Raw genomic sequence first — 12,121 nt, 5'->3', positions numbered from 1 at the left:
ATTTGGTTGTTGTTTTTGTTAGTGTTACAAAAATAGAGATTTGCCGAACCAAACCCAACCAACCTCTTTTCTCACGAATCAGAATCTTGAAGGTAGAGTTGGGCCAAATCATTTATTTAGTAAAAACTCGTAAAACAAAAGAAACACAAAGTCTTTTGCAATTTCAAATACACAAAAAACAGGTTTATATCTATCATACATTAATGAAGTGGCAATCTTAAGTATGATTTCCATGCTTGTCAGGAACTATCAAGTGCAATGAGCAAAGTTGGAAAATTTGGATTCGCACGAATCTTAAAATCCATTAACCGTACTTTTGACGAATCCAAATCTTTTTCAATTTTGCACATCGCTACACAAAAATGAATTAAGTGCAAAGTAAAGTGAGCAATAAGGTTACCATTTTTATTTATTGCTAAGGTGGTTGCTTGGATAAGACATCAGTTTAGGAGCTGTTCACTTGTAGTAGTTTCAGGATTATAAAGTACATTACATCTACAGCAAAACAACCTTGAGATCTTGTGTTTGGAAGATAAACATTAATAAGGTAAGGCAGTTTAGTAATAAAACATTTTTTATTACAATTGCTGCAAAATTTATGAAATATTGATTGACGTGTAATTGCATCATAAGCTGCAAAATGTGAAACAAAGCAAATCAATACATTTTATTATTTCCTATTTATTGGAATGTGAATCCGGTAGTAATGATTGTGCAGCAAGTGTTTTACAAGTGCTTAAATTCTCACAAGGCAGCCACCAATCCTACCTTAAATTTATCATTCGGACATTGTTATGATCAATTTGCTTTCATGTACAACCCATCAGGCTAAAAGAAAATGTTAGTTTGGATTGAATAAGTATTAGGAAAGACACTCCAATATCATGCCACAGTACCTTGTAGATCTGCCATCTAAGTCTTCATGTCTGTCCAGTCCATGAAAGTTGTTAATTTCTGTACCTTGCTTTCATCTGTAGAATTTTAGATCATAGGCGTATTGAAAAGGAATTATGCGGGAGTACAAGCTTGTAGTGCTTGGGTCTGGTGGTGTTGGAAAGAGTGCTCTGGTAAGAACATGTATCAAATATTTATGTTGGTAATTAAGAATCTAAGATACTTCCTTGTGCTATGGTATCCTCTTTACTTGATTAAGAGATATCCTTAATTAGAAAGCGCATAAATGATTTAAAATAGGTGCATGAAATGATGGTAAAATGCTTCTGTACTAAAACTGTACCAATAGGATTAGCAACACTGTAAATGTAATGGATACTGTATCATACTAGTAAAATAAATTTATTATGGCAAAAACTATAACCCACCTTCAAAGAACTATATATTCGAGTAAATATGATAAACAGCTTTGTATCACATTCACACGTATATGTTGTTTTGAGACATAAAATAATTACATGTATATATACCTATATTTATTTATTTGCAGACCGTTCAGTTTGTTCAAGGAATCTTTGTGGAAAAATATGATCCAACTATAGAGGACAGCTACAGAAAAGTGAGAATTTTTTAATTTAATGAGTAGCAATCAAATTCTTTATACAACATTGAACATGAATGGTTGGTTTTAGTATGGTGCCGCTGTTTATATTAACAGTTTTGCTTATTTATTTGTTGTTAGAATAGGACATTGGAAATTAAATCGTTATAAAAACTTGCTGTACTTTTTATCCAATGCATATATGTATATAATATCTTATATTAATTAATAGTTCTAAAAATTGAAGCTTTAACTTTGTGAATATTGACTAACCTTACCGTACCTTGACTGTTTATTAAATGTTGCTTCTTCAGGATATTTTGCTTGTCACTCGTGATAATGTTATAAACCATACTCCACAAACCAACCATTCATACCTTAGCTTTTTACTCCTATTCTGATCTGTTGTGATAGTCCGATACTATTTATAGGTACAGTATGACCCAATTTTTCTTTGCCTGACTTCATGTTCATTTGCCTCCATAATACATTTTTTGAGTAACCATGCAATCCATTTTTTGTGAATGATCAGTCAACACCATGGGATAAATGAAATATAGTTTACCAGTTTGTGTGGAAGTCTTTGACTTGACCAACTTATTTCACTAATTTCTAATTGAAATGTATTTTGTTGTATCTCATAACTAGTAATATGTTATGTGAATACCCTTGTTGCGTTATTTTATGAAAGATGAAATAACAAGAAGCTAACTTAATTTTTTATGATAAATATACTGTACCTGTATTTCTTTTCATAAATGCTGCATTTGTAGAACTTAACGGTTTTGTGAAAAATACCAGTAAATGAATTAAGTACGAAGGCATTTGTAGAACTTCTAAACCCAAGGTCAGTAGGTCAGTAATGGGCCATGGCTCCTGTATTCTTTTGGGTCAGAACCAACAAGATCATCTATGTAGTCCATGAGGTTGTCACATGTGTAGTGTTGGCACAATGGTGTTTGATAAGTTGACTTGCAGTTTAAATGCTTGTAACTAACAGTGCTCACAGTTTCATGATCTGGATTATTTGATTAAGATTACATAACCAGCTGTGTTATATATTGTTGCTTTTTGTGCTTTACAGCAAGTGGAAGCTGAAAACCAACAATGCATGCTGGAAATTTTGGACACTGCAGGCACAGTAAGTGAATGAACACATCTATTGCTTTTCCATTAGTTTTGATTAAAATTGTTTTTAAAATATTTGCCTGTACAGTGAACATTAGGCGACTCACTTAGGTATTCCCAAATGTTTGCCATGTTAGCTTTCACAACAGAAAATATGGTTATTATTAGCACATAATGGCTTTTGTCAGGCACTTGTGTTACTTTGCCTGTTTCATACATATTGCCATACGCTATTCAATTACCTCCTTTTGTGTTATCCGGTTTAATGCTTTGAAGCTGAATGAAAACATTTACTGCACCCATTTATATTACAAACATTTACACCTACTGGTAGAATTGAATGGGCATTGTTGGCCAACTGTCAAGTGTGACATAATATGTTAAGGGTGTGTGTTCTATATATTGTATAAGCTTTGTAGTTTTTTTGTTGTAAAAATATAGTTGTATTGTTTTCTGATTCGTTGCTGGCTTTTTCATTTCATATTACTGTGAATGAAAACTGTATGTTGGTGTGTTTCTGCTTTTAGGAACAATTTACAGCCATGAGAGACCTATACATGAAAAATGGCCAAGGATTCGTGTTGGTATACAGCATTACATCACAAGCATCCTTCAATGACCTCGCTGACCTCAGAGAACAAATACTGAGAGTGAAAGACACAGATGATGTCAGTACTTTTTTATTTTTTCTAAGTACTGCACCATAAATGATATAAATGATATATGAAAATACTGGTTAGCGTATTCTAACCTAACCTGTAATGTGTATTGATTGACAATAAATTATTTAAAGTTTTCAAAGGGTTTGAGAATCAGCAAACGTAATGCTATGTCCCTGTCTATCACGTTAGATTTCTTTTGTTTTGGTAGGTCTAAATGAATAAATAATGAATTACATATCTATGCCTGTATGCTTTATGCATGATGTATGGTTCACATGACACTTCCAAGTTACGCTATTTTCAAACTGCTTGCCATGTTGCGAAGTAGTGTAACAAAACATATCTAATGCAAACTACTGCTTAGACTGGCATATACACAAACTGAAAGTTTATTTTTTATAAAATTCAACTTTTGTGTATGTGTATTGTGTATAAAGTGGTTTTATTTAAAATTTCATTCAATTTAAATATTATATTTACAAGTGAACATTGTACCGCAATAATAGTTTAGCAGCAGTTTGCGTAGAAACACCGATCGTGTGTATTAAAGGACTGCATTTGACTTAAGCTTGAAATAAGCCTTCCGCGTCACCCCAATAGCAATATGATGATAGTCACACTTCCAGATAAAGAGTGAACTAGTTATTACCAAAACAAACGATGTTTGCTTGGTATACTTATGACACGGCCGCATATAAATCAACTTGTAGCTACAACTGTATCAATATTAAATTGCCATTTAATTACGGTTGTTTTATGCAATGAAAAATGTTAACTATCATTTTATAATTTATTGCGTCATCGTTGCTCAGAATAAATGAGTACGCATTAGTAGGGCTGCTGTACTGAAGTAAATTTTTGTCGCGTTTAGGTTCCCATGATCTTAGTCGGAAACAAATGTGATTTGGAGGATGAAAGAATTGTTTCAAAAGAGCAGGGAGAGCAACTTGCTAAGCAGTGGCGATGGTAAGTTTGTCCTTCCGGTGTGACTCTGAGTGATAATAGCTATTAATTAATTTAATCGACTTGGGAATTAAAACGTTTCAATTTATTACATGCCAAAAAATCCCTGTTTTATTTTGCTGACTACTTGTTAGATTTTTGCTCAAGCATAAGTATACAACAGTGATATTATATAATATATTTATTTAAAATGTCATATAATTTCGTTAGTGCCTTATTATGGAAGTATGAATAATTAATTTAAGTTATTAACATAATTCTATCAAACAGCAAATCTGCTAATAATGTGATTTTGGTGGTGACAGTTGACTTCTTTTTTAAGTCAGCCCAGACACTAGTCATGAAGTATTTGTAACAGTTTGTTGGCTTCAGCAAGCACAAGAAATAAGTTTAACTGGATTTTAGATAACATCCCTTACTTCCTGCTAGTCAGTGGTTGTGTTCCATGTGACCACTTCCTAAACCAAACAACCCAAATGGTGGTGAACACCATCAGTGCTGGCCAGTTGAAGTTAAATTCTACTCTGACTTTATATGTCGGGAGTAATATTGATAAGTTTCAGGTGCAGCACAATGATGACACCTAGATTTTGTGTGATGCAACAATGTCTTGATGTCACATGACACCACCTTAACATTTAGTCAGTTGCTAAAAGTAGCAAAGGAAGTTGCCTAATTCTCCCCAATGCTTCATATATTGAACGTTGAAATCTTGTAAGTCTTGTCAAACATGTTCCCAGTATACTTCCTTAGATTCTTTGCTATAATTTCAAGTTTTATCAAAATGATTGTTTTGGGCATTTGGTCATTTTATAATCGTCATAATATTACTTGAAACAGTTTGCCTTGTTGACTTGATAAGAAGGTTAAAAGTTAGATGTAAATTCACTTTCTGGGAATAAATATCATTTTATAATCCAGTACAAGTAAAATGTGGGTTTGGATATGGTGGTACATATCTACTTACAGATAACTGGTTGACTTGCATGTTTGATTATTTTGGTCATTCACAAATATAGATGCCATACTGCAAATGCATGTATCTTTGTAACTGATAAATACCTTTAAAAAGGTTGCCTAGTGGTAAGCAAATGCAAAGATATAAATAACCCCGGTTTTATTAGTTTACCTATCTTATATGGTCTGTTTGTACATTCATGAATGTTCTAATTCAATTTTTTGTCTTTAGCTCTTGGATGGAGACATCAGCCAAGTCGAAAATCAATGTAGAATGTGTAAGTATGCTTTGCTGTGCAGCCCCTTTTAACACCACTGGCTATAGTATATCTAGCCTTGCAATTAAAATGCTTATAAATGCTTTTCTTATTGCATATATTGTAAGATGGTCAAGTTATAAAATGATTGTTATTTAGTATGACTTTGATTTGGCCAACATTGTGATTTATGTGTCATTCCGGATAGAATGGAGAATTCCAGTATGGAAGGTCATTTTGTATTTATATAAATCAAAAATATTATCAAGATTTATCCAGCATTAAAAAGAACTGCCGTACATTCCTGTAAAACTACTTGAAATTTTCTGTTATTTCGCATGTCTTCATAGTGTGGTATCGCTAACCCACAAAACTATTCGTCCATACTGGTATTTTCCTAACCACCGTTGGGTATAGCTTGTAACCTATTTGCTAAATGGGGATTTTGGGTAACGTGTCCAATTTCGTTTGGTGTGGTGTAGATATTTTTCGACCTAGTGAGGCAAATCAATAGGAAAACACCCGAGCCCAAAAAGAAGAGGAAGAAGAATTCTGGATGCAACCTTTTGTGATCTCTTCATTCCCAAATTCACCAGCTTGGTAAGTGTAGGGCCACAAAATCACTCAAACAAGGAAATTAAGTTGGGCAAAGGCTGTTGGGAAATGTGGAGGACCCATTACAAATCCCAAGAAAACATGCACGAAATGACAAAATCCCAATCCGGCCAAATTCGTCACCTTATTTCATAAACAATTCTCTGCTACATTTTTATTTTTACTAACCACAACAGGCGTTCTTCGAATTAGTCAAACTGATCAACCAATCAGCACCTATCGAAGCTCCTAAAAAAGATTGCTGTTCGAGCTGCAGTATACTATAGGGCAAATAGTGCTTTGTCATGTTTTAACTAGTTTGGTAAGTTATGCATCCCTGTTTTTTGCTGTTACTGCTGCTGCCAGTTTCAAGCAATAAATAATCTATCTTTGCAATAACAAAATTTTGAATGCTGTGAACTCTATGAATGACAAATAACGCGTAATATTCTCTTGTGATTTGCAGAAAATGTTGTATCCGTTGTTCACTTTCAGATAACAAACATTAAAATTAGAATGTTGTTAGCATGAATTTTCTTAACAATGTTACATACTAGCAACAGCAGGAACAGCTTGACAGCCTTGCTGGAAATGTGGTGCACTCTTTTCTGTTCACGTTTCATTTACTTTATTTGGGTGAAATTGTAGCCGCAATTATGGCAAGGCTTAATTTCAAAGAATGCACCATTGAATTTATTTTTAACAAAAATGTCATGGCCATTTAATGAATTACAGAAGAAGGTGATGATATAGTTTGATTTCTATTGGCCTGTATTTCTTTAATTTGCAATCAATCTGTTTTAACCTACAGAACGTGAAATTCCCAAAAGTATTACGCAATACTCTTTAGAACATTACTACGTGTCGATGAACAATCGTTAAAGCTTCAAACCGAAACACCGGTCCCTGTGACGTGTTGTAGACGCCGTTTTAACTTGACTAACCATAATGTAATGCAGGGATTATGTCATACTTTGTAACTACGCTTCGTGCTTAGTGACGCACGTCCGAAGTATGACAGCACAAGACATGCTTCTAGGTTTAGTTTCAATACAAGTTTCGAAATTAATCACGGTCAGTGATAACTAGTTCTAAAATGGACTTAAGTTCGATTCTGACAGGCGGTAAGTCGCGGTAATATCAGCGTTTTTGAAAGCGTAAGTTGCCCTTTATCGTCTGGTGTATATCACTCGACTGACGTGTTTATGACAGCGTGAGTCTCACGGACACCCATAAAGCAGCCCGCATAGCGCGCCACCTAGATTCAATCAACGAAGAAAACGTGTGCATTTTGCGTGTAATGTAAATGTGCGAAGCATTTTGGTTAATGTCTTTAATCGGCTCCAAGAAATCAGTTACTCTAATAAGCGCACGTGTGTGTGCGAACGTTGCGCTTGTCGCCGGGCTACACACGCATCAGATCCGTCTGAGCGATGCGCAACGAGCCTTGGCACCATTTCCTGCATGCGTAGTACCATCAGTCATATTTTTATCACACTTGCTTGATCTTTCATTGGGTGATTTTGCGGATGACTCGACATGTGATTGGCTGTAAGGCAGTGCAGGAACAACAGTCGGAACGAGAGGTTACCGTGTAGACCCCGGACTTGGCGCACAAAGTTTTTTCCTGCAAATTTAGTGACATCTACTTCAGTCACGGCAGAGTTGTTCTAAACTATTTTCTGTTGTACGTTATTGTTTCCTTGTTTTGAGTTCCCTGGTAATGACAAACTGTCGTGTTTATTTCCTGCGCATTGTAGGTTGATCAGTCGTTTACAGCAGTTTCAGTTCCCTCACTAACTCAGGGTTGTAATCTTCGCTAACCTCTCGCTTCCGACCGTGTGACATCGCATGATTTTATTTACTTGATTTTGTTTTTAAAATTTTCTTGAATTCACATTAAACTTGTTCAGCATCACTTTAACTCTAGTTTATTGGTATTTCGATCTTCTGAAAACACCTAGCATGTTTACGTTTTTATTTTACGTTTTTCTTTGATTTCGTCACTGACTGGTTATCTTTTGTGTCGGCAGGTGTCCATTTGTAACTACTTTTCTTACCTGCTGCTGATTGAGGCGAAAAACGCCATCAAGTTCAATAAACATTATTTCATTGACGGGTTTTGAAAGTCGCGCCTAAATCGCAATTCACCGATCACGTGAGCGGTTTATGGTCGCGCTTGATTGCTCCTGCTGCACATTGACAAGAAAGTAGATACAATTATTGCATCGAGCTGGGAAAAACGGGAATGTTGTTACATTTTCGAATTAAACCTACTGTTGTATCTGTGTGTATATATATATATATATACTTTTGTGAGACTTGGACCACTAACTGTATTGTATCGTTCTGTGAAACGATGACGCAAACATAGCCTCTTCATATTTTAGTATCTAACGATTTTTTGACTCATACAGTTAGTTTTATTTCATGTCGTAGTGATCGCTACCACTTACGAAATCAAAAAACTTAACGTAGGATTTTGTAGCTAGCTTAATTTAAATTAACATGGTGTACTTAGTTGTTTTTGCTTTGTGTGGATACGGTTAGTATTGCATCATGCCCTGTTTTTGTGCCTCAGTGACAACGTATCAACGTGCAAGGCAATGACCTCTCGGTTTAAATAACTTCTAACCAGCGTTGTTTTATGAAACGTTTTTCTACCAGTCGGAAGTCAGATGTTGTCAATTCGTTAGATGTTGTTTTAATAAGTTTGTTAAAAAACCTTACGTGTGATATAACTAATGTGTGACCTAACCTAACCTAATGTGATAAAATAACTTAGCTGTGTATCGTCGGAAAAATCGGTTACAACTCCGACAAACTTTATTCGACGCAGAAAATTAGGAAATTTAATGTGCGAGTCATACTTGCTCGTGGAACAAAACCCAAGGTGCTTAGTATTTCCCTTCAGAGCAATGTAATGGAACTGGTAAAATCACAGACGCCTGACTAATTGCAGACTCGTATCAACCCCCAGAGACGATTTCAATTTCTTTCAAACCTATGGTTTACTCCCACTTGGACGCATGGCGACGATCTCTTGTTTTTAGCTTGTTTTAAGCGTTTTTCGGTCATTGAAGACTGAGGTACAAAATATTAACTTTTGCTCGGCCAACTCTAACTAACCGTTAGTCCATCGCTTTTCTCGGCAGTGTTGTAAGCTATATCCTTGTAATTGTCAATGCTTATTCCATCAAATGTATTTTTTGCCGTTTGGTTGCTGAATTTATTTGGGAAACTTTTGGCCTTAAAACCAAATATATATTAACTTTACAGTTTGTTTGCGGATCACCTTTATCGTTCAGTTCGCATGAATGAGGCTTTCGCTTTTAAAATTTCATGGATAGCTGTGTGTATTTTTTTCAATTGAAAATTTATGGTTTCGACCCAGTGCCTAGCTCTTATGTTGAAACATTTTCTAAACTAGGTTGATTTTTTTTTCGATTATCAGCTCATTGTATTCCTGTTTGCTGCAACTTTCTATTTTCGAATGAATTTTTTATTCGTATAAACGTATTAGTGATACAATATTTGTCTAATTCGAATGCGCACTCGCTTGAAACATTTCCAGCTGTGCTGTAAAGGTATCGAGCAAGAACCCGTACAGACCAACAACAAACGTTTGTCCTTTTTTACTTATTGTGGCCTACTTATTATATTGGACCCTTCTGAAATATTAAATCTGTTGCACTACGGGTTCCTTACTCTATATCTTAATTCGCGTGTCTTTGCATAACTTAGAACGTGTTTTTAGTTTTTGTGCTTTTTTTTCAGTCCTTAACTAATATAATTAAAGTAAGTTGTTTTTTTCTTACGTAAAAGAAACCTGAAAAGAAAACTGTTAACGCTGGTGTTACGAAATAATATTCCTGGTAAAATTAGGTAAAACGTATTTTCTCTGAAGTAATCTTTGCTTGTGACGATATTTTTATGAACATCTTGAGGCGCTTTTTAACAGGCGGTTGCTACAAAGCGTTCATGGCCCTTGCGTTTAATAAACTGGATTGTTACATTGTACGCATAGATGCATTATCCGATCGTTGTAAATATGTGCAAATTGGAATCATTTAAATAAATCTATCAGTTTATTGCATTTGTGATTAGTTTATTGTGACCTGTTTCCTTACACCAGTGATTCCCAAACTGTGTGCCGCGAATCTTTTTGGAATTTTTTGAAAAGACCTGTATAAATATTTAAAATAAGGCATGCAGACAAGCATGTGCGACATAAAAGTTCTTTAACTGCTTCAATAGTTGATAAATCAGCACATGTCCATCCAATAAGCACATCCATCGCATTAACACGTGAAAATAAATTTTTTTAAAGCAACTTTTCTTCTCTTGTGCAAAAAGCTGAAAAAGTTTGGGAACCACTGCCTTACACCATATGTGTCAAACTCCGGCCCGCTTTACAATAAAACTTGGCCCGCAATGTTATTTTATACATTGAACTATTTCCGGCCCGCGAGACCATTGTACAGTATAACTTACTTTTCTCAAGCAAGAAACAAGATTATAACAAATCGCACACTACAGCAGTTGCCCCACCATACGATAGAACAAATCTATGTATTCTATCGCTTGTAATCTGGGCTGCTTTTTTCTTTATTGTTTGTTAATTCTTTAATGCTTTTGCAAGGAGATGAATGAAACATAATGATGTAAGAGATGAATAATCAAAAATATCCCAGTCAAAATCGTCAAAAACATCAAAAATTTGGTGTTGTTTCGCTGCCTGTTCCAATTCATCTACTCGTGTCTCGAAACGTTCAATCAAGTTTTATCCTTACGGCCCGCGGTGTTAAATAATTTTTGAGTTTTGACCCTGGTGCGATTGAGTTTGACACCCCTGCCTTACACCATCTCAGCGTCTGGTTTGAGCGTTTGCAGGCAAAACACCTTCGTTTCTTTATCTGGGATCGTTGATTTCATTTCACGTTTATAGGTTGGCAGGGGTGCCGTCTCATTCAAACATTGCTATCTCGATAAGAATACTCTTAGGGAACAGTTAAAATGGCTTGAGTTTTTAGCTTAAGATTACCCTTGCACGTCAGGTGTATGGCACGAGCATAAATGCTAAAAGTGTCCATGAAACTTGTGTAGTTTTAACTCAAAAAATATTTGTCTTGATATCGGGATACCGTGGCGAAAGTTGAAGAAATATGATTTTGTTCATACTACATGAAGTAATTCTTGTTTTCTGAAGCGAGAGATTTTTAAACGGTGTGTCGTTTGTTGTTCCCATGGGCATTGCTAGATTTAACGTACTCATCTGATAGTGCTTTACAAGGGGCCTACTTGAAGGCCCGACTGAGCTTGAATATTACGATTTCCGTAAAAAGTCGGACATTCTCCGATATGCTTTTGAAACCTCTGTTAGAAGCCGGGGCCGGGCCAAGTGGAAAAAATTTTGGATCAAAGTCGGGCGCGAATTGATACTCACATTTTGCCACTTTTGCGTCGTAATTTAACTTTCATTATACAAACGTGCATGCGCCCGGGGTGCTAGTACTTTCGGGTTGAGAATGTAAGATCCAATTACAACTCTTCTTCCCTTTTTCGTGGTGGGGTTGCAGCTACACGACATCGTAACAGTTGACAGATAAACCTTTGAAATTTAGAAATAAACTGAGCTTAGACTAAAACCATCTTCTGACTTTAATGCAAAACTGATTAATTTATGTATATATATAAATAAATAAATAAATAAAATAAAACTGTGGTTGTAGATTAGAAGTAGGAATAAAACTTTGAAACAGTTGTAATCTAGTATAGGCCTAGGGACAGCGTAAGACCGATGAGAAAAAATCTTTTGATTTTCAACTAAATTGCTAAATGCATTTTAAAATATTTTGTTTTGTTCGAATGTATACTTAGTTGAAATAATAACATTCTTTCAATCGAATATTCAACATCAAATATTTTATCGTAAGTTTATAGGCCTAAAACTTACAGCAAAACTTTGTGCATTTTGATATATCCCGTCGCGCTTAGGTCTGGTCGATCGAGTACCTGTTAATTAACTACAAATTTTGACATTGTTTATGAGTGAGGCTAAGGAG

The 12,121-nt window shown here is 35.2% G+C and overlaps 1 protein-coding gene across 2 annotated transcripts; it reads left to right on the top strand.

The window, feature by feature from the left end:
• The first annotated feature begins 397 nt into the window (after positions 1 to 397).
• On the top strand, positions 398 to 10,152 carry LOC143459175 (ras-related protein Rap-1b-like). 2 transcript variants are annotated; one of them, XM_076956197.1, is made up of 9 exons: positions 398 to 547; positions 978 to 1,067; positions 1,445 to 1,513; positions 2,580 to 2,636; positions 3,151 to 3,291; positions 4,157 to 4,251; positions 5,438 to 5,483; positions 6,254 to 6,378; positions 8,090 to 10,152. In XM_076956197.1, the coding sequence occupies exons 2-8, from the start codon at positions 1,011 to 1,013 to the stop codon at positions 6,341 to 6,343; spliced, it is 555 nt and encodes a 184-aa protein (XP_076812312.1). In that variant the 5' UTR covers positions 398 to 547; positions 978 to 1,010; the 3' UTR covers positions 6,344 to 6,378; positions 8,090 to 10,152. The 2 variants fall into 2 exon arrangements, with proteins under 2 accessions (XP_076812312.1, XP_076812311.1); XM_076956196.1 differs by lacking the exon at positions 6,254 to 6,378 and adding an exon at positions 5,945 to 6,062.
• The last annotated feature ends 1,969 nt before the right edge of the window (positions 10,153 to 12,121 follow it).

This window comes from Clavelina lepadiformis, chromosome 5 (genome assembly GCF_947623445.1).
Source record: "Clavelina lepadiformis chromosome 5, kaClaLepa1.1, whole genome shotgun sequence".
Classification (NCBI taxonomy): Eukaryota; Metazoa; Chordata; class Ascidiacea; order Aplousobranchia; family Clavelinidae; genus Clavelina; species Clavelina lepadiformis.
The sequence above is the reverse complement of the archived record's forward strand: the minus strand, read 5'-3'. Positions and strand labels throughout refer to the sequence as shown.